General features: G+C 42.2%; 1 protein-coding gene across 2 annotated transcripts in view; it reads left to right on the plus strand.

Moving 5' to 3' along the window:
- ifih1 (interferon induced with helicase C domain 1) overlaps positions 1–25,687 on the plus strand; it is a 104,736-nt gene that overhangs the window by 20,134 nt on the left and 58,915 nt on the right. For both annotated transcript variants that reach the window (XM_069935355.1, XM_069935356.1), the window contains exon 3: positions 8,082–8,303. In XM_069935355.1, coding sequence (XP_069791456.1) covers positions 8,082–8,303 — 222 coding nt within the window. The remainder of the gene's footprint in view (positions 1–8,081; positions 8,304–25,687) is intronic.

Below are 25,687 nucleotides of genomic sequence, written 5' to 3' on the forward strand. Positions count from 1 at the left end.
CTCATTTGCTCCATGTTGCTTTATACCTCCTATACACAGCTCTAATCTTCCAAGCCAGATCCCCAATATCCCTCAAGGTTCTCTATGCCAACTAACCTTGCCTTTAATCCTGAAAGGAACATACAAACTCTGTACTCTCAAAATGTCATCTTACCTCGCACATCCTTGCCCCAAAATAACTTATCCCAGTCCAGAGTCTTTCTCATTTCCTCAAAATTGACCTTTCTCCAATTTAGAAAGTAACTTGAGGCCCAGACCTATCCTTCTCCATAATTAACTTGGAAAAAAATGGCATTATGATCACTGGACCCAAAATCTTCCCTTTACATACTTCTGTCACCTGTCTTGTCTCATTCCCTAATAGGCAATCCAGTATTGCACTCTCTCTTGTTGGTACTTCTATATATTGATTTAGAAAACTTAGTTGAACAAATTTTACAAATTCTAAGCCATCCAGCCCATTTACAGTATGGGGGTCCCAGTTAATATGTGGAAAATTAAAATCTCTTTCTATCACCGTCTTATGTTTCGTGCAGATATCTGCTATCTCTGTACATATTTGTTCTTCCAATTCTCTTGGCGATTGAGCAACCTATAAAACAACCCCATGAGTGTGTTCATACCTTTCCCGTTCTTCAGCTCCAGCCATATAGTCTCAGTAGATGAGCCCTCTGGACTGTCCTGCCTGAGCACAGCTGTGATATTTTCCCTGATGATCAATGCTGAGAATCCTCACTTTATTTGAAGCACTGAAATCATACTTTAATTCTGGAGAAAATGTCCCAGAAATTCTTGTTGACTTTTTCAATAATCCATTGAGCGAAGCCTACTTATTTCTTGTTCACAATTTTTAATATCTCTTTAGCAATAGGATTATGCAAATTGGAAAAAAAAAGCAAACAATGTTATTGAAGTACAGTACAACTCCAATTATCCGAAATGGTCAGGACTGGGCCCATTTCGGATAAATGGTTTTTTTGGAGAACCAGTCATTTTTTAAAAACAGCCCAGTAGCAACAGCAAATCATTTGTAACACAGTTTATACAGGTACTCGATACTTTATCAGGACATCTAAAATCCAGAAAGCTCCAAAATCTGGCAAGTGGAGACCAGCGGTTGGGGGAGGTGGCCTAGGGACCAGCAGTCGGGGGAGGCAGCCGAGGGACCGTGGTCAGGGGAAGTGGCCATAGGACCGCGGTTGGGGGAGGCGGCTGGGCAGCCGAGGGACTGGCGATCGGGGAAATGTCCGGGCAGCCAAGGGACCGGCGGTTGGGGGAGACGGCTGGGCGACTGTAAGGGGGTGGGGGTGGGGGTGGATACGGCAGCACAATTCGGGTGGGCTTTCCGAAATCCGGAAAAATCCGAAATTCAGAACACACTGTCCCCCAAGGGTTCCGGATAAAGGATCGTGTACCTGTACAACAAAAGTAACAAGGTAAGGCTTTTTAAGCATTATGAGTTTAATTCTCACCATAAAAAATCCTGGCCACTGCCGATCACTGACACTTCCCCACCAAGGCCCTATTCATGCTGGGAGTCCAAAGTTCCTGCTCCTGCCTGGGAGTTTGAGGTCCACATTGCTGCTGGGAGGCCAAGGTCCGCTGCTGCCGGCGCTGGGAGCCTGACGTTCCCGTTTAGTCCAGCTCCAAAAAAATTTTGGATAAATGAGGATTTCAGATATCCTCGTTTATCCAAAATTTGAAAAAAAATTGGATAATTTAGGATTTCGGAGAATCAGGCTTTGGATAATTGGAGTTGTACTGAACTTTATTGCGTAAAGGAACTCATTGACTACATAAAAGAAAGAAGTGATGAAAAGTTTATCCCTTTAAGTGTCAAGGGTTGCCTTAAAAGTGACAACTTTACTTTTGAACAGAAAAATAAATTCCAACTTGAAGTGGATAATAATTACGGCACATGCCATGACTTGTGAAATGGATTTAATCTCTTGAAGAATTCGATACTTTTACATGAATGTTACTAAATACTCTTCCAGCATGGGAACAAGTGGAATTGTCATCATGTGTAGTGCTTAAAAAGAAGAGAATAAAAATTGATGACAATGTTCTTTTTTGTCAGTGGACAACATTTAAAACACTTGTTGATCAAGAGATGCAATATATCTAAAAAATGTGGCTTAGGTATATTATATTTATTAGATAATTGTTCAAAAGACATTAAACTACCATCTATAAACAAATCTGAAAAAGAAACAATTCCTTTAACTTTACAAAAAGAGAAGGCTTGATCAATTATAGACTGTTGAAAAAAATAATTAAGAGAAGTGGTACTAGATAAAATAAAAATTTTCAAGTCAAAGAACTTCTGAAATTGAAACCAAATCTGTAATGTATCTTTAACTATTGGGTTGAAGGCATGTCTACTAATGTTAGAACATCATATCAACCAAATTTAGCTGATACACTTTTTTAATTTGGACCCTGATAAGGGTTTAATGGGCAACATTTATAATGTTATTAAAATTGCAATCAAATTCTATTGACAAAATTAAAAGGGCCTGGGAAGAGGAACTTCAGTTACATCTTCCAGAGGAATCATGGGAGAAGATTTAATATCTCTTCAATATGTGCTCATCATCCTTTGATTCAGTTTAAAGTGGTACATCGGGCTCATATGTCGAAAGACAATTGGCCCGTATTTTTTCTAAAATAAGTCCTATTTGTGATAGATGTAAATCAGAAGTGGATTCTCTAACTCCTATGTTTTGGTCATGCCCTATGTTGGAGAAGTATTGAATAGATATTTTTAAGACTTTGTCAGTTATACTGGATATCAATTTGCAACCTAACCCATTGCCTTTTTGGAATTGTCGTTCCAGAAGTGGGACGAGTTCCCACTTCCACATATCAGGTTGTGGCCTTTTCAGCATTGTTGGCTAAAAGAGCTATCTTGTTTAAATTGAAAGATTCTAATCCAGCTACTTGTCAGTGTACGTATGTGTATATGCAAATTATAAATCATCGGAATTTGGCAAATCTGATAACCATACTCTGAGGGGACTTCATTTTGCTTCTCTTTCTCTGACTGTCGGGGGCTCCAGGCAATTTCTGCTTACAGCGAATCTTCGTCTGCCTTACAGCAGACTAAAGGCAATTTTATTTAATATTATGGCTGTTTTATTACGAGACAGTAAAAGAATTTGAAAAGTACATGTCTTTTTCTGCAGCAGAAAGGATTTTTAATCCAGCCTTTTTATATGTCTTGGCTATGTATTTTACAACAGTAAAATGGGCCATTGTTAATTCTTTATCAATCTTCAATTCTCAATAATGATGAACTGTTGTAATAATACATTGTCATTAGATAGCACACTGATGCCCAAAATTCGTGTTTGACAATACATATTGTTTATGCATTAAGGGACAACAATGAACTGCATTACATTGTTTTTGGGTAACAATGACAGAGTGTGCAACCTAAACATTCCTTCAGGTGAAGTTAAAATTAATTTGTACTTTTTCTGATTTTTGTATATTCTATCGGAGAAACCAAGCATCTTCCAGGACATTTCTGTTTAGTCTAGATTTAACCTTGGCTCCTGGCTGCGTGTCATTTTGATTTTCCATCCCACTCACACTCTCATCACTCTGTGTTTGGCATCTTACACTATATATCAACAAGCCTCAATGTCATCTCAAGGAAGAGCAAGTCAACTTTCAACCAGGCATGTTGCACCCCTTAGGATGTGACAGTTTCAGGTAATCAACCTTTTCTGTTTGCCTTAGAACTAAAGTTATCAACTTGTAACACCAACCTTTTCTGACTGTAGCCTGCTGCCATTCATGTTTTTTTTTTAAACTTTAAGATTTTCAAATTACATAAAAATAATAACAAAATAAACTAAACTAAAACAATATAAACCCACCCCACCCTCCCACCCACCCTCAGCACGCCCCGCAAGGGGAGCAAAAAAAAAATATCAACCAGCTACAAACATAGACTATATAATGTCTTAAGATATTTCTAAACCCATACATCCAAATTAGGTGACCACATTTGAACAAAAAAAAGTTATCATGCAAATTATAAGTTATTTTTTCCATATAAATTCAAGATCTCAATTCATTGTGCCAACGATTTATATTTACTTCTACATCATCTTTCCAAAGTAATCGCAATACATTTTCGTGCTACTGCGAATGCTAAGTGAACAAAAGCTGCTGCCATTCATGTTGACTAGTTTAAGAACTATCTGCGTTATTTCAACATCTTGTGGTGGGTGAGCAGTGTAAGAAGCACAGCCACCACGCTGAGGGTCATTAACAACTGTTTTATTTAAGGGACGAGTTGGTTCAGTCACCACGTGCATGATGATGTCACAATCGCAGGCCGTGGCGCGCGCCACGCGGGAGGTTTGAGTGAGGGAGAAACCCCCAATGGCGCCATCTTCCCAGGCTGCCCCACCATGCAGCGTTACAAGCGGGGCCAGTTTGTCCTGAGTGAGTGTGCCGCCACACAACCCTCCCCCCCCCAGAACCGGCTATGCGTCTTGCTGCTTGGGCGGGCGGCCCCGTCGCTTGGGCCTGGCCGTCTGCACCGGCTGTAACAAGTCCAGATGGGCTGCCTTCAGGCGGTCCTCCGTGAAAAGTTCCTCCCTCCCCCCAACGTCTAGTGTGAAGGTTCCGCCGGACCGGTGTAGAACCTTGTACAGACCCTCGTACGGGCGCTGTAGTGGTGCTGCCTGTGGTCCTCTCTGAATGAACACGAATTGGGCAGAGTTGAGTTCCTTGGGGAGGTGGGCTGGCTGAGTGCTGTGGCGGACTGGGGGTGGGGGGGGGGCCAGGGATGCCAGTTTCTTGCGGAGATCCGCCAGCTGGTTCGCATCCTCGGGCATGGTGTCGAGTTCCGGGCCGAAGAACTCGCCGGGCAGGGAGAGTGGTGCACCGTGTACCATTTCTGCTGTCGAGGCTTGAAGGTCCTCTTTGGGTGCCGGCCTGATCCCGAGGAGGACCCAGAGTAGTTCGTCTGCCCAGTCCGGGCCAGTGAGTCTGGCCATGAATGAGGAATTAACGTGCCGGTGGAACCTCTCCACCAAACCATTAGACTGCGGATGGTAGGCCGTGGTGTGGTGGAGCTTGACCCCCAGGAATTTCGCCATTTGGGTCCACAGAGCAGATGTGAACTGGGCACCCCTGTCGCTGGCAATGTGCGACGGGACCTAGAACCGGGCGATCCACTGGCTGACCAGGGTCCTGGCACACGTCTCCACAGAGGCTTCCTTGATGGGGATAGCCTCGGGCCATCTTGTGGCTCGGTCCACCACCGTGAGTAGGTAAGATGCCTACCTGGACACCGACAAGGGGCCAATGACATCTACGTGGATGTGCTAAAAACTGCGAGCTGCCGAGTCGAAGTCCTGGATGGGAGCCTGTGTGTGCCAGTGGACCTTGGAGATCTGACACCTGGTGCAGTTCCTGGCCAGCTCCTCCACCTCTTTTTTAAGCCCATGCCACACGAACTGCTCCATGACCATCCGCATGGCCGCCTTTACTGTAGGATGAGCGAGGTCATGTACCAGACTGAAGACTCTTGCTCTCCAGTGCGGTGGGACTACCGGACGTGGCGTACCTGTTGAAATGTGGCAGAGCAGCGTGTCTGGGCTGTTGGGTACTTGGATGTCCTTGAGTTCGAGGCCTGAGTTGACAGTCCACAGGGCTTGCTTCTCTGCATCGGTTCGCTGGGCCGGGGATAGTTGTACGTAGTCCAACCCGGAGACGAATGTGTTGATGGCCAGGCGCGAGAGTCCGTCCGCCACCACATTGTCCTTGCTTGGCCTGTGCCAGATGTCAGTAGTGAACTCCGACACGTACGAGAGGTGGCGCTGTTGTCCGGCGGTCCATGAGTCCTTGGCCATCACCAGCACCTGGGTGAGGGGCTTGTGGTCGGTGAAAACTGTGAAAGGCCTGCCCTCCAGGAAGTAACGAAAATGGCGGATGGCCAAGTTCAATGCCAGGAGCTCCCGGTCGAAGGAGCTGTATTTGAGCTCTGGCGGTCGCAGCTGCTTGCTGAAAAAGGCCAGTGGTGGGTGCATCAGCAGCGTCGCGCTGGCAAGGGCCTCCTTTGTCGCCGTGAATGCCTTGTCCACCTCTTCCGACCAGGATAAGGTTTTTACTTTGGTGACAATCAGCGCGAACAATGGGCGCATGGTACGGGCGGCCCCGGGGATGAAACGATGGTTAAAGTTCACCACCCCCACGAATTCCTGCAGGCCTTTAAGAGTGTAGGGTTTGAGGAAATATTGGACGGCTGCCACCTTCTCCGGCGCCGGGGTGGCCCCAGCCGCCGAAATGGTTTGCTGCAGGAACTGGAGGGACTCCTTGCCGAACTGGCATTTGGCCGAGTTGACCGTAAGGCCAAAATCTGCCAGCCGGGCAAACAGGGTGCGGAGGTGGGCTTTGTGCTCCTCGCGGTTGGGATTTGCAATCAGTATATTGTCCAGGTAGATGAACACAAAGTCCAGGTCCTTTCCCACCATGTCTATGAGGGGCTAGAACGTCTGGACCATATTCTTTAAACCAAACGGCATGTGGAGGAACTCAAAGAGGCAGAAGGGGGTGATATTGGCCGTCTTACCCACGTTGTCTGGGTGCACTGGGATCTGATGGTATCCCCACATGAGGTCCACTTTGGAGAAAATCCGTGCGCCATGGAGGTTGGAGGAGAAGTCCTGTATATGGGGAACTGGATACTTGTCAGGAGTGGTTGCATTGTTCCACAAACAGTAGTCCCCGCAGGGCCTTCAGCCCCAGATGATTTCGGGACCATGTGGAGCGGCGATGCCCAGGCACTGTTTGAGTGATGGACCATTCTCATCTCCTGTAGTCTGGAAAACTCCTCCTTGGCGGTTGCTACGGTGGCGATTTCCAGCTTACAGGTGTCTGCCATGTCCAGTTGTACGGAGTGGAATGTGCAAGCATTGACCAGCCTCTTCCCCTTCGTGTAGACTATGAGCCCTCAGGAAGTTGGCCCCCAACAGCGCGGTGCCCACTGAGGCAAGCACAAACCTCCAGTGGAATTTTTCCTTGGCGATCTGGATCTTGATGGCGGAGCCGTTGGCTGCCCGCAGGGTTGGACCGCAAGATTGGGTGCGAGCCTCTAAGGCTGTGGGGGGTAGAATGCTCAACTCGGCCCCTGTGTCCACCAGGAAGCAGCGACCAGTGGATTTGTGCATAACATGAAGGAGGCTGTTCACATGGCCAGTCCTCACAGCAATCAACAGCAGCTGGCCTGATCGTTTCCCTGAAACCTGCAGGGTTATCGGGACTTAAGGACTTGTGCTCCCCAGCGCTGATGGTAGAAACACCAGGTCAACTGGCTCTCCTCCAGCTTGGTCTTGGGGGCGGCTTGCGGTTGACTGAATCCTGGCCGTGCCACCTGGTTGAGGGCTGCCTTGTTCTCCCTCTTCGTTTGCCAGAGGGCATCCACCCGGGCTGCAGCTTTGTGTGGGTCCGAGAAATCCTCATCGGTGAGGAGCAACTGGATGTCCTCTGGCATCTGCTCGAGGAAAATTGGCAGAAGTGAAAACAGGGCTTGTGGTCTTCCGCCAGGGCCAGCATTTCGTCCATCGAGCCCATCCAGGTGCAGGAGCCTGGAAGTCCGTTGCTGGAGGGTGAGTCCAAATGTCCCCAGTAGCAGGTCTTTGAGGGCGGTGTACTTGCCCACAGCCGGGAGGTGGTAGATGAGGTCATCCACCCTTGCTCCTGTGTCTTGGTCCAGCGCACTCACGATGTGGTAAAACATCGTGGCCTCTGTGGAGATGTTTTGAAGCAGGAACTGTGCTTCCGTTTTTGCCCAAACCACATCCTCGGGCGGTGGGTCCAGAAGGGGGGAAGCTTGATCGAGACGGCATTAACCTCTGCCGAATCCATGGTTAAGAGTCCACAAAAATGTCTGGGCTCGTTGGGGTCACCAATGTGGTGGGTGAGCAGTGAAACAAGCACAGCCACCACTCTGAGGGTCGTTAATGACTGTTTTATTTGAATTTGGTGATATTTCTACTAATTTTTGTTTTATTTCTGCAGTTTTTGTAAATCTTTGATTGTATTCTTTGTTTATGCAGATTCACCAGAAGAAAGCCAAGATCCACCCAGCGATCAGTTGGCAACTGATGTGCAGAGCAAAGCAGATGATGAAAACTCAGGCCAGCTAACTGCTGGAAAAGATGAGCAGGCAATTCAGGATCAGCTGGATTTGTATACTAAAGGGGAAAGCGATCTGACCAGCAGCAGAGAAAGTAGCATTGTGTCAGATATGTCTGCAATGGATTTATCTCTGAATTCAGGTAAAGGGTTGTATTATCTGCATTCAGTAGCTTGATTATATTAAAGATTTCAGATGTGGAAATAAGAAATAAGGTTGCTTTTCCTGTGCGAAATATTCCTGTTTGTTTATCATGGCTGTCATCTTAAATTTTCCACGATCACCTATTCATTGTGGATATGATGGGAAGATTCCCAGACCTCAGCAAACATCCTCAGGGAAATGACCGAGGCAAATTTCTTGCGTTACATGTTGAAGATAATACACAATGCAGCTGGATTTAGCTCAAGATAGAGAGAGGGAATATTTAATCAGGGAAACCAGTCAAGTGTGTGCTTTTACTAAAGTGCGGTTGAGTTTCTTGAATATGTTCAGAGTTGAAGGGAAGTGGAACATTTTTCATTACCGTGCTGAATTGTGCCTTATGGATTTAGTAAAACTCTGATAATCTGCTTCTGAACGTTTGGAAATAATGATTTGGCTTCTGGATCGTCAGAAGACATTTGCCCCATTTCCCACGCACTAGCAATTCTTTTGTGGTAAAGGAATAAGATTCTGCAATATTTTCTTAGTCACGGAAAAAAATTGAGTTTTTTTGGGGGGGGGGGGGTGTCAGAGTGTTCAAGTTGCTGAGATTTCATATTTTGGAAGCCCCTTCCTAAAGTCAACACATTGAGGCAACAATGAAGAAGATACACCAATGCGTCTACATCTTAAAGAGTCTCAAGAGATATGGCATGTCATTAGATAATCCATGAAATTTGTACAGATGCATTCTAAAAGTACCATATATTTCGGTATATAAGTCAGCGTACAAGTTGAACCTCCCCCTTTTCAGCATCATTTTAAGGGCTTTATGGTATATTTGGCATATGTCAACCCCCAAAGATCACGATGCCTGAGATGGGCCGTTGACCAGCGTGTATAGTCAACCCCCATATGATTGCACGGATTGCTATCTTGGAGGGTCCATCGACACCACGCAGCACACAATGAAAATATGGAACAAGCTTTCAGTTGAAAATGATAGAAATGGCCAAGAAAACCAACAACTTCGCTGCTGCAAGTTAATTTGATGTATATGAGAAGTTGGTAAGAGATTGGAGGAAGAAAGAAAAGACTAAGAAAAATACCAAAAAAGCAATGTTCTTTGAGAAAAGGAATCACTCATTGGCCAGAGTTGGAAAATCACATTGCAGAATGGGTACATGAACAGAGGCAAGATTGCTACATAGTCACCCAAATTAAAATAAGAATATTTGCACTGAAGTCGCACCCAGACCTCAGTGAAGACTTTGAGGCTACAGAAGGTTGATACAGCCGTTTCATGAACAGGAAAAATCTGGTATTATGCCAAAAAACAAAAATTGCTCAGAAACTACCAAATGATCTTGATCATAAAGTTTTACGTTTTCACCAGTTTATAATATGGAACCAGCAGAAACATCAGTTTGCATTGACAAATATCTGAAACATGGACAAAACCCCCATGAATTTCGACATGATAGGCAATATAACAGTGGAATGGAAAGGGGTCAAAACTGTGCAAACCAGAAGTATAGGCCACGAAAGAACCTGGCTTACCGTGGAGTTATCGTACATGGCTGATGGGACAAAGTTCAGACCCATGGTAATCTTCAAACGCAAAATTAAACCTAAAATAAAATTTGCTGCAAGTATTTTTGTACATTTTTCATGAAAAAGGATGGAGGGATGAAAATGGTGTAAAACTATTGCTAGGCAATGCGTGGAAGAGGCGGTCAGGGGTTTACGCAAAGAACGGAGTTTGCTGGTCTGGGATATGATTTGCAGCCACTTAACTGAGAACACTAAAAGTAGATTAGCACTACATAATACTTACATGGCGGTTATCCCGGGTGGCTTGATGTCTATATTGCAACCTCTCGATGTCTGCTTGAACAAGCCACTCGAAGACCATGTGCGCAAGGATTGGAATACATGGATGTTGAGTGGAGAAAAGTAGTTTACAAAAGGTGGGGCAATGCCTGCTGCATCACTTGATACACGAAGTTTCGTGCTCAAGATATGGGTCAAAGTTAAAGTAGAGACTGTGATAAAATAGTTTAAAAAGTGTGGTATCCCGTGCAATTGATGACACGGAAAATGATGTATTGGGGACACTAATGACAAAGCTGCCTCATCAGATACAGACTGGGACCCATATGATAACTATTTAAACAGAGGGAGTATGGATGTGCTTGCTGCCATCTTTGCCTTAGACGACGATAACGAGAGTGATTTTGAAAGTTTCCAAATGTGGTGTTGTTTTCAGACAATGAGAGTGATTTTGAAGGGTGCTAATTGTGTTGTTTTCAATAAAAATCTCAGTGAAAATCTGTCAGTCTGTTTTTTTTTTGGTTTTTCAAGGGTTGACCTATACACTGGATCATCACGGATTGGATTTTGAGCTGAATTTAAGGTCTCAAAAGAATATTTGGTTTATAAGTCGACCCCCATTTTTTGTGGTTTTTTTTGGGTTTCACAATTTGACTTGTACACTGAAATATTCAGTATATTGGCCGGCCATATCATACCCTGCTTTGGGAATATAACAGCCAGGAACACAAAAAGCTGCAGAAGATAGTAAGGCTAGCCAAATCCACCACAACCTCTGACCTCCTATCCATTACAGATATCTATGTGAGGCAATGCCTCAAGAAGGTACCTAACATTATAAAGGACCCACAGCACCCTGGTCAACAGACTTCTCTCTGCTAATACTTGGGCAGAAGGTACTTCTAAGTTCAAAAACAGTTTCTTTCTAACAGCTGTCGGACTCGCCTTGGCACATTAATCATGGATTGTCTGCTCTATTGCAAGTCACTTATTCTGCACTAATACTGTGAATATTTATCTTATGTGTTTATTGATTCTTTTAATTTCATTCAATTAGTTTATTATTTTTTCTTTACAAGTACTCATTTCTGTGAGAGGCGCTGGACAAAGTGGCGACTCTCTGTCTTCCTTACGGAAGACAAAGGTAAAGAATTTCTTGTATGTTACATTCTATATGTAGTATTATGTGACAATAATGGAGCTTTTACCTTTACCTGTTCACCTGCAGCAGGAGTTTCGGCACATCTATTGTCAAATATGCGTTACAATAAAATCGCCATCATTGATTCAGCCTTTCAGGCTTGTGGTATTAAATGATAATGTTTGAACTAACTACGAGTGGCATTGTTAGTGCAGGGTTTAATTTTTTTTAAAATTTAGATACCGAGCATAGTAACAGGCCATTTCGACCCATGAGCCCATGCCGCCCAATTTACAGCCAATTAACCTACAATGCCAGTACATTTCCTAACAGTGGAAGGAAACCGGAGCCCCCGGGGAAAACCCATGCAGACAGAGGGAGAAAATACCAACTCTTTACGGGCAGCGTGGGATTCAATCCCTAGTCCCAATCGCTGGTACTGTAACAATGTTGCACTAACTATTATCCCAACCCTGCTGCCTGGTTTAGCACAATGTTGTTACAGTACCAGTGACCTGGTTTCAAATCTGCCTCTGTAAAGAGTATGTATGTTCTACCTGTCTCCATGTGGTTTTGCTTCAGGTGCTCCAATTTCCTCTTACATTCCACAAATTTACAGGATTTGTAGGTTAATTGCGTGTATTTGGGTGGTGCAGGCTCATGGACTAGAAGGGCCTGTCAACGTGCCATATCTCAAAACTAAAATTATTATTTTTTAAACTATACAAGCCCTCAGTCCTTTCCATGTTCAATTTTTAAAAAAGATATTCACTTTTATAATGTTGGAAACACATCATCTAGTTTTCCCACAGCAAGTTTCACAAATAGCAACAAGAAAGTGAAGTGACATAAATCATGCCTCTTTGCCATTGCATGTGTTGTTCAGGTTAGAGGGCATGTGGGGACCTTATGTAAATCTTATCTGAAAGATTTCACTTCTGGACACTTTCTCAGTACTGTCATGTAAGCCATATTCATTAAATATAAATATAAATTGGAACCACCAAGATTCTGAATTAGATCAGAGAGAGCTACCTGAGGTTTATGGCTGAAACAGTAAAAAAACCAGCTCATCACCTTTCTTAAAACCATCTTAATAAACAATCAGATGACAAGTTGAAGCATCGATAGATTGCAGTCCTCTCCCTCCATTTTCTTTTACCTTTGTGTTTTGTTGCCCCTTAACAGTGGAGGACTGTGGTACAGTTGCAGGAAGCATTTGGAAAGCTACAACACGAGTCTGCTGGAAATAGGTTGAAATTAGGATGAAAAATACTAATGCTAATGTATTTTCACTGGCAGAGGGTCTGCGCCACAGCCACGTTCAATAGATGATCATTCACTCAGATCCTGCTTAATATCCGAGTTAGTTTATTGAATGACCATGGGATCGATGGAGATTTTCAAAATTTGATCTAGACATTAAGTAAGAGGGAAAAAAAACAATTACTGTTCCTGCTTCTGAAAGCTTTCTGTTGAAAAACACTGATGCTCTGGATGTTAGAAAGGACATAAAGAATGATCTATGATGACAACCCTCAATTTTTAAGATTTTAAGAAGAAATTACCATTTGGGTGAGGTATCACAGATCACACCACATTGCAGGATAAAAGAAAAAGGAGGAACTAATCGAAGTACATGCCCCATTCCATTCCCAACTTTGCGTTGGACCAAAATACTAAATCTGTAATTTGCATTCATATTACATCCTTCACCTAAAACCAATATTATTGTTAGTACTTGTTTTTCTGCATTACCAAATGTGAGAATACCAAACCATCAGCAAAGAAATCCCCATGCAGTATCAAGGCCTTTACAAAACTATCATGTTTGTAAATTACAGTACAATTAAAATATTTGAATTTTTCATGAGCTCATTAGCATAACATAAATCACAAATCTAGTATTACTTGTGACAAGCTATTCATAAAAGTAAATAATCAAGCAATTACCAATAATCTATTATCAATCGCTTTTTCTTCATAATGAAATTAATGGTGCTAATAATTCCTTCAGATGGTATTTGAAAAGACTTTGTTCTCTCAGATTATTTCACACTTTACTCTCAAATTGTTGCATTTGTATGAACTGTAATTATACTTGGAAAAAATTATCTCATTAATTGGTGTAAGAATTCATATTATTGAAGTCCAAAGCATTTATCAAGTATCTCCTAAATTTATTTTCCCTTATTAATTTTTCACCTGACTGAGTTTCTACCAAACTGCTTTTGATTGAATGTGAGATGTAAATTGTATGTATTAATAATCAGCTGCTGGCTGACATGCAAAAGGGAGCATTACAGGGTGTGGGAATTTACAGACATAATTCTTCTTCTTTTCTTCTTTGGCTTGGCTTCGCGGACGAAGATTTATGGAGGGGGTAAAAAAGTCCACGTCAGCTGCAGGCTCGTTTGTGGCTGACCAGTCCGATGCGGGACAGGCAGACACGATTGCAGCGGTTGCAAGGGAAAATTGGTTGGTTGGGGTTGGGTGTTGGGTTTTTCCTCCTTTGCCTTTTGTCAGTGAGGTGGGCTCTGCGGTCTTCTTCAAAGGAGGCTGCTGCCCGCCAAACTGTGAGGCGCCAAGATGCACGGTTTGAGGCGTTATCAGCCCACTGGCGGTGGTCAATGTGGCAGGCACCAAGAGATTTCTTTAGGCAGTCCTTGTACCTTTTCTTTGGTGCACCTCTGTCACGGTGGCCAGTGGAGAGCTCGCCATATAATACGATCTTGGGAAGGCGATGGTCCTCCATTCTGGAGACGTGACCCATCCAGCGCAGCTGGATCTTCAGCAGCGTGGACTCGATGCTGTCGACCTCTGCCATCTCGAGTACCTCGACGTTAGGGGTGTGAGCGCTCCAATGGATGTTGAGGATGGAGCGGAGACAACGCTGGTGGAAGCGTTCTAGGAGCCGTAGGTGGTGCCGGTAGAGGACCCATGATTCGGAGCCGAACAGGAGTGTGGGTATGACAACGGCTCTGTATACGCTTATCTTTGTGAGGTTTTACAAAGCCATCCTGTCCAGAGAAGAAACAAGCCTTCCGTCGCGCATGCAGCCATCTTCAGCGCAAACTCCGGGAGATCCAAAATGAGTGGTGGACTAGCCTCGCCAAACGAACACAGCTCAGCGCGGACATTGGCGACTTCAGGGGTTTCTACGAGGCTCTAAAGGCTGTGTACGGCGCCTCACCCCAAGTCCAAAGCCCGCTGCGCAGCTCAGACGGCAAAGTCCTCCTCAGCGACAAGATCTCCATCCTCAACCGATGGTCAGAACACTTCCAATCTCTTTTCAGTACCAACCGCTCAGTCCAAGATTCCGCCCTGCTCCAGCTCCCTCAACAGCCCCTAAGGCTAGAGCTGGATGAGGTTCCCACCCTGGATGAGACATATAAGGCAATCGAACAACTGAAAAGTGGCAAAGCAGCAGGTATGGATGGAATCCCCCCAGAAGTCTGGAAGGCTGGCGGCAAAACTCTGCATGCCAAACTGCATGAGTTTTTCAAGCTTTGTTGGGACCAAGGTAAACTGCCTCAGGATCTTCGTGATGCCACCATCATCACCCTGTACAAAAACAAAGGCGAGAAATCAGACTGCTCAAACTACAGGGGAATCACGTTGCTCTCCATTGCAGGCAAAATCTTCGCTAGGATTCTACTAAATAGAATAATACCTAGTGTCGCTGAGAATATTCTCCCAGAATCACAGTGCGGCTTTCGCGCAAACAGAGGAACCACTGACATGGTCTTTGCCCTCAGACAGCTCCAAGAAAAGTGCAGAGAACAAAACAAAGGACTCTACATCACCTTTGTTGACCTCACCAAAGCCTTCGACACCGTGAGCAGGAAAGGGCTTTGGCAAATACTAGAGCGCATCGGATGTCCCCCAAAGTTCCTCAACATGATTATCCAACTGCACGAAAACCAACAAGGTCGGGTCAGATACAGCAATGAGCTCTCTGAACCCTTCTCCATTAACAATGGCGTGAAGCAAGGCTGTGTTCTCGCACCAACCCTCTTTTCAATCTTCTTCAGCATGATGCTGAACCAAGCCATGAAAGACCCCAACAATGAAGACGCTGTTTACATCCGGTACCGCACGGATGGCAGTCTCTTCAATCTGAGGCGCCTGCAAGCTCACACCAAGACACAAGAGAAACTTGTCCGTGAACTACTCTTTGCAGACGATGCCGCTTTAGTTGCCCATTCAGAGCCAGCTCTTCAGCGCTTGACGTCCTGCTTTGCGGAAACTGCCAAAATGTTTGGCCTGGAAGTCAGCCTGAAGAAAACTGAGGTCCTCCATCAGCCAGCTCCCCACCATGACTACCAGCCCCCCCACATCTCCATCGGGCACACAAAACTCAAAACGGTCAACCAGTTTACCTATCTCGGCTGCACCATTTCATCAGATGCAAGGATCGACAATGAGATAGACAACAGACTCGCCAAGGCAAATAGCGCCTTTGGAAGACTACACAAAAGAGTCTGGAAAAACAACCAACTGAAGACATAATTACACAACTGTTTAACAATGCAGCCCTTCCAGCTGCTGCCACCCACTGGTTCGTACTCTTTCTATTGGCTTCTTGAAAAGTGATGTTGCCTTTTAATTGGCATAACCTTTTAAAGCTGCAAAGTCATTGTACTTCACTCTCTCAATCCCACCCTCCACCCCAGTGCCAATAAAGCATTCAAAGGTAGTCTTCTAAACCTTGATCTAATCTGCGCGAGTCGAGGAAATGCCATAATGATGGGCATAAGGGCAACTTCCAAAAGCATGGGAATTAGGATCATTTTCTTGGTGCCAGGAAGGATAAAATGATCTCAGAATAGTTGTGTTCTTTCAAACTTGAGAATAAGGACATGCACACATGCACATACACACTGATCGCTTCTGATCTTATGCTAAAGGAAAAGGTGATACGGCACTGCTTCCTCTCCCTATTAGTTAATGAGTAATTTACTCTTCTTTGGATACATTTACCATCATTTGTGCCAGCCAATTAGTAAATAGTACATTAAGTAGACAACTGATAAATATAAAGTTTATTCCAAAACAGCTCCATTGGCAGAAGGGATTCTCAGCTCAGTTCCCTATTCCAGATCGAAAATGTCAAAGATCACAGTGTCACCAGCTGATCCATTGCAGCATTTGATGATTTGAAAAATGTGTTATACACTATTGCACAAAACATCCATTGTGGAAGGTAGCCAAGAGGTTAGCAGCTTTTTACTAATGATGTTAGAGTTTCACTAGTAAAATATCACTCTTAATTAAAAGTTAGGGCAATATTAAGTATTGTACAGTATTTTATTTTCTGTGCAATGCCAATGTTGGTATCCATATTAAAAATGGTTTAATTAATTGGAGTGAAAATTGATACAATTGGTGCATGATATTGCTCAGTTGCTTGTTCCAGCATCCACATCACCCAAAAAACCATAAACTATTTCGAGCCATTTTTAAAGCGTGCATATGTTAATTAGAATCCTTGGTGATTTTTTGATTTATTCAAACGCTCCAACTTGTATGATCTTATTCTAAATACTCTTATGGATGAAATGAATTGTGATAAGGTAGATTGGCATTTACATAGCACCTTTCAAAACAGCCAACGAAGTACTGTAAGAGTTCACTCACTAATAAAATGTATGTAGTCCGACTGTGCAGTAATGTTGCAATCTCCCAAAAGCAAGATGAGAGCCACAAGATTTAAAAAAAAATAAATATGAGGAGATGAAAACATTGATCATAGTATCGGGATAATTCCCTTACTCCTTTTAATCACCTGATGGAGTAAATGGGACATTAGTTTAACATTTCGTCTGAAATACAGCAGAACTCCCTCAGTTCGGCACCAGATTATCAGCCCTGAATTTTGTGCTTGTAGCATGTCAGAATGGCACAGCAATTGGCTCTGTGTTGGAAATGCTGTTGCTCTCTTTACATGGAAAGCTTCAGTCACACTGCTTAAACAACATTTTAAACACCTCGTCTCCAGCCTGCAAGGAGAGCAAAGCATTGAAATCAATGCTCACAATCACCTTGTCATCTTCTCACAACATGGTCCCTGTAAGGTTACAGTTGTGTTTGCAGGAGATTACAAATTTCACTGTGGATGAAGTTATTAAAGTACCTACATTTCATCAGCTTTCTTATTGATATTCAGAGAGGTAACCCTTTTCCTGTGAACATAGCCAGAGATGACGTCCTAGCATTCAGCTGCCTCCTCCTCCTGCTGTTTGTTCAGCACTTTTTCTTCACCACATGTCATTCTACATTCAACCCTTGTATGGGAACATTTGAATATCAAAAACCATTAAAAAAATGTTGATTATTATTTTAATTTATACTGTTAGGAACCCTTTCTTGTTGCTAGTGCATTTTCAACTTGGGAGGTTAAAAGAGGGGATTAATTGGACCACTGTGCTCAAAGTGGGAGGGCTGACATCAAATTTGTGTCAAATGTTACCTGAATTAATTGTTCTGCCATGTCTGGATCTTTTAGTTGTTCACTGTACACAAGTTAATGTCCTTATTAATAGGATATCCATGATTCACCCCATAGAAGTGAATGCACACCAAGGGCAAACCCAGTTTATTGCCAGTATTGCCTGTATTGAAACATACATGTTCTTGCTTTTGCTGTGATTTATGGTCAGTAGCCAAAGCTCAGTGTTAGCAATTCACTGAAATGAAAATTGAAACTTTCTGTCTTTGGCAGCAGTGCTCTCTGTTCTCGTTTCGTTAATTGTTTTCAAAATAATACCCAAGATTAAACTGGAAACTTGTTACAGTTCCAATTGGACTATTGTCAATGAGGAGTTTGTTTGCATATGACATATGTTTTCAGTTTATTTCCTCTAGGATGTTTACCAGTTCGGCAGGTCCGTTTAGCCACAAAATAAGTCTTTCACTCTGTTAATGGCTTCCTTTACAGTTCAAGAGTTAATTCTATCCATTGCCTTTAATTTTTTAATGTGAACTGGACTGGACATGTCCACAATCAGAAATGCCACATTGAGGATCAAACTTAGTTCCTTAGGATTAAGTGGCAGCCTAATTGCTGCACTATCTCTTCACCCACAATTAGAATCTGAAACTATGCTTTCTGTCTGTAATTAATTTTATTTTTGTCCTTTTTCCTTTCCTTCTTTCTCAAACCTGATAACAAATTAAACGCTGACACATCATGAAGTCTTTTTTAAGCAATCAAAAGAGAGATTAGAATAACTAGTTCACTTGAAAATTCAGTGCAGTGAATTGTAGTCCTCCCTCAGTTTCCCTTTATTTTCATTGAGATCAGTTCCACTAATTTTATTCCACTCAAAAGGTATAAAACTAACAACATTTTGTTTCCTATTTTTTCATTTGCTATTCAATATAATTTGAAAATAAAATATCATTTATCCTTGATGATTAGACTTGGCACTTTATTGATAACAACAGATTGTTTTATTTGTTTATGCAAAAATTAACATGTAGGTACAATATTTCAGCAATATTTTATAAAACTAGATGGATATTCAATATCCATTAAGCATTCTGTAGTAGATGTGTACACTCAAATGGGATGGGATTTGGTTCCCAGTGGCATTTTTTAAGGCATTTTCAGAGCTTATTCTCTACCTCTTTTTGTTTCTTTCCATGTTATCTTACTCCATTGTTGCCATGAATATTAAAGATTGACTGCTACTTTCAGGCCAGTTCTCTCCGATGTTCCCATTGCTTCGATTGACTATTTCCCACCTTAAGTTCTACTAATACATTCTATTAGTATCTCAGACAGTAAACTCAGAAGGTTGACCCAAGGATTCCCTATCTCTTATCTGGACATCATTCCTTTAGCAATTAACGATCTTTGTGAGAAGATCTCATTCTGCAAATTTTTACTTCTTCATACTTTAAACTTTGGGCACTAAAGTAGTCTGAATCCCACGTCAGGACATTTATTTGGTCATGTTTGTTTCTCAGCCAGCATATTTTCTTATTGCATTTAATTTGGATAATTCCTTACTACTTGCTATTTTCAAATTTCATGATAGCTACAAACAAATAGAAAACCAAGCAAGATAGCCGCAGGGATCTATAGATTTCCTTAAACTCAGAGTATATGTATTTAGGTAGGCAATTTAATTACACTGGACAACAAAAATGTTGCTTCTGGAACATTTTTGGGTGTATTTTATGGATTTTGGGCTGCTGATCAGAAAACCACTATAAAATTTCCCATCAAGTACCATTTTGTCTTAGATATAACCTATTTTTGTTGTGTTTCCTGTATATTTTACGTCTACTTCAAGCATACAAAACCATGAAGTACAACATGACAATGAAAATTAATTTTCCCCATTCACATTTGGACTTCTTCCCCGCTGATCTTGGTGCAGTCAGTGACAAGCATAGTGAAAGCTTTCACCAGGACATTACAACCATGGAAAAGCAGTATCAGGACCACTGGAATCGATCAATGCTGGCCAACTAAGATCAAGTCAAGTTTATTGTCATGTGGTTGTAAAAGTACAACCCGACAAAATAGTGTTCTCCAGTCCTCGGTGCAAAGCATATCAAAACACAACCAGACATAGCAGATATATGGAAAACCATTAGTATTTAATGAGTACAAATAAATAAAAATTGTTGGACACTGGCCCAAGAAGAGGCTGAGTATAAATGAAAATAAGCAGCAAAGCATTTTTAGATCAGTTGAACTAACATGTTATGTCAGCATCATTATATGATTAAACATGCTAAATTCAATAAAAGTTAATCTAATGTTTCTGTAAATTTCTACATAATACAGCAAATCTAAAATTATCTTTGGGTTCAGCTTGAAGTTTTCTATCATAATCACCATTTTTTTTCAGGAAATAAACCTTTTGAAAAAATGTGTTGTCCAGTGCTATTAGCATAATTAATCAATGAAGATTGAAAAGATAGACAGGAGTTGATAAAATTATCTTTAACCTCAGTCTTTTTCTAACAAAGTGACGAGTAGAAAGTACCAGGAAAATAATCTTATCTGTGAACATATTGATTGAATGTTCTTGGGGAATTAGACTTTCTATTACCAAGTACAAATGTAGTCCATTACCTAACGTTTAAATTAAATTATCAAGTCCAATGCCAGGTTTTTGGAATTAAATTTGTAAAGGACAAAAGAGGTAATTCAATTGTTGGTGTTAATTAGTTGATTTGGAATTTATTGGGAATAAATGCTGGTGGGGTCAGGAGCTTGTGTCTCCCAACAAGGGACAGGAATCCTGAACTTAATGGCAAATTTCTGCTGGCAATTTGCCAGCTGTGCTTTGCTATTGATCTCACCAAGAAATAATGCTGTTTCAGCATTTTCACCAAGCAATCTGGCCATTAGAAGTGAACCAAGATAGACATGATGTAGTCACAATTAGTACATAGTGGCTATGAAGGTGAAAGGTAAATATAATGTAATTTGCTTCTTTTTAATTCAGTTATTTAATATTTTAAATTATTATTTGGTAGTTTTGTGACTTTTTAAAGAAATAATATTTTACATGCTTCAGTTTGTTGAATTGATTTTAACCATTTTTAAAATTCAGGAACTTTGCAAAATTTTGGCAGCTGTCAAAGCTGGATGAGTAACTTTGCCAGCTAACAAAGTTTCTTTCAGCTGTTTTATGAAAGTGTTTATCCATTCATTATATTGCATAAAGTCCTGCCATTGTGTCCTACCATATTGTTAGGATTAGGACGAATCATTCGCAATTCTATATTTTTGCATCTACTGTATAAAACTAAATCTTTTCCACATGCTGGTACTGAATGCAAGCAGCTCCCATAGGTAGCAGGTCTTGTCTAACACATCAAAACTTTTTTTTCTTAAATTTGTATTTTAGGCACTGCAAATATTATTCCTTAGTCGAAAATAAATTGATTTCAAAATTTGATTCTGGTGAAGTCAGTGAAACTGAATTTTGGGAGTGCAGCACACACATTAGTAATAGGTGTACTACTCAGTCAGTTCTATGTAAAGAACTTTTGACTGAGGAGGAAATAACGGCCTGTTTAAAAAAAAAAAAAAATTAAAAGTTGCACTCTGGAACAAGTAACCGCAATTATTGAAAAAAGACACCAGCATGTTGCCTTGCCTTCACTTTCTATTTGAATCTCTCCAATCATATTTTCACACCTAAAATGGGATGTAGATTTTCCATCATAAATTGCAAATTCTCATTTAATGTTTTTTTTTTTAAATCTGGCTAAAAGGACTGCAGTAGCATAGGGCTTATCCTTGGCTCCTCTCTTTTCCCTCTCTGTACTTTGCTCATCCAAAGCATCATCCACAGCTTTTAAGGAAAGCTCTCACGTACATTACATACTGATAGGACCTAGCTCTTTACTCTGTCATCTCTCCAACATCCCTTATGTTTCAGCTACCAAGGTTAGGGGTGGTATGGGTAGCATAGTGGTTAGTTCAACTGAGGCTTGGTGAAGCCAATGGGAGGGTGCAGTGGGGAAGGCTCACAGTCTAAAGTCCTTCTATTATCAGGCATTGAGGGGCTGGGACAGAGGGGAAGCCCCTCAAGCAGTAAAGTGGGAGTAACGACAAGGTGCAACAATGTTACTAAATATAAAATGAATGTAACAATGTACAGTGATGGAAATGTATGTATACAACACTAAGGTTGAGAAGAGACTGAACAGTTTTTGTAAGTAACTTATTGCGAATAAAGTACATTTTTGGATTTTTTTTAAAAAGTGGTTCGTGCTACTCTATTACAGTGTCAGTGACCCTTGATTGAATCTGGTACTGATTGTAAGGAGTCTGTACGTTCGCCCTGCATTCACGTGGGTTTCATCCGGGTGCTCCAGTTTCCTTCCACATTCCGAAGACATACGGGGTTAGTAGGTTAATTGATCACATGGGTATATTGGAGCAGTGTGGGCTCATGAGCCAGACAGGCATGTTAGTATGCTGAATCTTTAAATTAAGCTGTTTGAAATATCTTAAAGCTTTGATAAACTGAAATAACTTTGCACAATTTGCCTTTGTAAATGTTTTCATGGTGAATAAAGTTATTTTTGGAAACTAATAGCTCTTTGATTAAACCACATTTACGGAATGCTGAAGCCATCCAACACCTTTCATTCATTATTGACTGTCTCTTGCTTTTCATGGATGTTGTCTCGCCTGCTGAGTCCTTCCAGCATTTTCTTGGTGTATCTTATCACCAATGCAGCAAGTTAAACCTAATTTATGCCTTCTGTGACCTTTAAAATTTCCTGCCTACATCTTGATTCTGCCGACCTAATCCCATTGTCCTTGCGGACATGCGTTGGTAATGTAATCCTGGTTATTCAATCATGAATTCTGTTGGATTGAACTACATTGCAGCTCTGTGAAGTGATTCAAATGTTTTCAGTATTCAAGGACCAACGTAAATAAATGTTGTTGCAGCAGTATTTGTTCAATACCCCTTTTCCGCTTAAACCCAGGAACCAACTCTTGAACCATCAGCAATTTTTATTTCTAGTGCATTTCCCTCCAACCAAACCTCCTCCACCATGAATCTACTCACACTACTTGACAATCAAGGACTAAATCCCCATTTTCAGTTTAGAACTTCAGCCCACGTTGTAACTGTGATCATCTGGTACACATCAGCCCAGCTCCTTTCTATGATTTTTCTCTTCCACCAACCACATCCCAATCTAAATAATGATCAGCTTCCTTCCTTTTCATCTTTTCCCTTCTTACCTTTTTCCAGCATTGATTCTACTGTTCAAATTGCAGATATCAGCACATACTATGTCTTGTGTCCAATCCACATTATCTTCTAAATGACAAGGAAACTGGAAAAAAAAGTACAAGAAAATTATATAAGAATTCTAGGCAGGGAAGATAAAAAGGATCAACCAAGAATTTTCTTTTACCCATCCCTTTTCTCTCCACTTCTTTTGTCAATGCAACAGTCCCTTCTTTCTATTCATTTATGTCTCTCTTCCCATAATGTTTCTTCGCAGCTATTCAGTCTGTTTTGAATGTGAAATAGTACTTGGCATATCCAATGTACTGTGCAGGCTTGTGTGAACAAGAAAAGTGTGAGCTACAGTATATTCCTCTAGAGCACTTCTTATCCCCCTCTTTCTTTGTCATTAATTTCAGCTCCACTGCTCCTCCAACCTATGCCAGCTGCACAAACTCCTGCTCGATTCATCACTAGCCCGAGGCCATTTAGGAACTTTTCTTGCCCTCAGCACCCTCATGTGAGCCAGTGCGGATCTCCTAACCCCAAATCTCCCGCAACCTCTGTGGGTCCCTCAGCTACCGGTTCCCTGCACTGGTCACCATCCTGTAGCGTTGCCTCTTCCGCTTCTCCATTCTCAACGGGGTGTGTTATTTCTGCTTCAAGTGTCCCATGCTGGTCTGCCGCTCCTCAGAGCCTGCAATGTGCTGACCACTGCCGCTGCCATCTCGGGCACAGACCTCCACAGGGGCAGGGTTTTAAAGCAAAACACAATCAGCTACTTTAGCAGGCTGTTTAAAGCCCGTATGCGGTGCAGCTGGCATTAGGACTGGGTAGTTGAACCTTTCGAAGCAGCACTGTGTCTCTGCTCTCTGCTTTCACAGGTCTGCACCAGCAGAAACACTGCCAATTACTGCAGCAGCTTCATTTCTCAGGGGGATACGTTTTCCAGTTTAAACTCATTCATAAAATAAAGAAATACACAAATCAAGGTTTAAAAAAAAAATAGCAAGAGTATCACAAACCGCAGGCATAGCTGAACGACAAAGCTTGTGGAAACATAACATTGGGAAAATTGGACTACTGTCTTCTTTGGCTTGGCTTCGCGGACGAAGATTTATGGAGGGGTAATGTCCACGTCTGCTGCAGGCTCGTTGGTGACTGACAAGTCCGATGCGGGACAGGCAGGGACGGTTGCAGCGGTTGCAAGGGAAAATTGGTGGGTTGGGGTTGGGTTTTTCCTCCTTTGTCTTTTGTCAGTGAGGTGGGCTCTGCGGTCTTCTTCAAAGGAAGTTGCAGCCCGCCGAACTGTGAGGCACGGTTGGAGGCGAGATCAGCCCACTGGCGGTGGTCAATGGGGCAGGCACCAAGAGATTTCTTTAAGCAGTCCTTGTACCTCTTCCTTGGTGCACCTCTGTCTCGGTGGCCAGTGGAGAGCTCGCCATATAACACAATCTTGGGAAGGCAATGGTCCTCCGTTCTGGACACGTGACCCACCCAGCTACCCAGGCACAGTTTTATGGATGAATTTGACTAAATTTACAAAGGCACAATTGGAAATGGATATCAGATGTAAGAGGTGTAATATACTGGATCGGATCTTTAACATTTTCTTTACGGATTTGTTGATGAAGAGTGATTACTTTGAACAGTACTGTCACATCAGAATGGGATTTTCTATCTGAACAATAGAGCAAGGAAATAAAATTGAAAGGAAAAATTGTGAATTCTGGTTGGATGTCCATTAGCAGTGAGTGGTGTCCCACGGTGACTGACTTGGATGAAAAAGTAGGTTAGTAAGTTTACAGATGACACAAAGATTTGTGGAATTGAGCACAGCAGAGAAGGACGTCAAAGAATTCAGAAGTCTATCGATCAGTTACAAATCTGGGCGGAAAACTGGCAGATGGAGTTCAATTCGGATAAGTGTGGGCTGATTGTCTTAGGGAGTTCAAATGTAGGGGGAAAGTAAACCGAGAATGGCAGGACTCAAAAGCATGGATGTGCAGAGGGATCGAGTGGGGGGGGGGGGGGGCGTCTACATTCATAGGGTAGGATGGTAAAGAAGGTATATGGGTTGGGTCATTGAATCTAAAAGTAAGGACGTCATGTTATAGTTATATAAAACGTTGTTTCTTTTGTTCTTGGAGTATTATGTGCAATTTTGGTCACTTCATTCATGGCAGGAAGCTTTGGAAAAGGTACAGAAGATACCTTCCAGGATGCTGTCTAGATTACGGTATGCGCTAGGGGGAGCAGTTGGACAAACCTTGCATCATTTTCTGTGAAGTGCCTTAGGCTGTTGGGAGACCTGACAGATTTGTATAATTGTGAGAGACATAGGTAGGGTAGATTATCAGATTTTTTCTGCTGAGTTTAAAATGAAAGGAGAGTTTAAAGGAGATGGGCAAGTTTTTTTTAATTGCAAGTGGCTGGAACAGGCTTCCAGGAGTTGTGGTGGAAGCAGACGTGATAGCAGAATTATAGAAAAGCACACGAATAGGTAGGCAATAGAGGGATATGGATCCTGTGCCAGTAGCAGAGCGTTAGTTTAGTTTGGGATTCACTTTTAGTGCAGACATCCTGGGCTGACTGGTCAGTTCCTGTGCTGCAATGTTCTGTGTTCTAAAGTATGATTGTAAATTCAAGGCTAGGAATCTAAGAAGCAAATCCAAGGATCTT

This window comes from Narcine bancroftii, chromosome 4, assembly GCF_036971445.1.
Source record: "Narcine bancroftii isolate sNarBan1 chromosome 4, sNarBan1.hap1, whole genome shotgun sequence".
Classification (NCBI taxonomy): Eukaryota; Metazoa; Chordata; class Chondrichthyes; order Torpediniformes; family Narcinidae; genus Narcine; species Narcine bancroftii.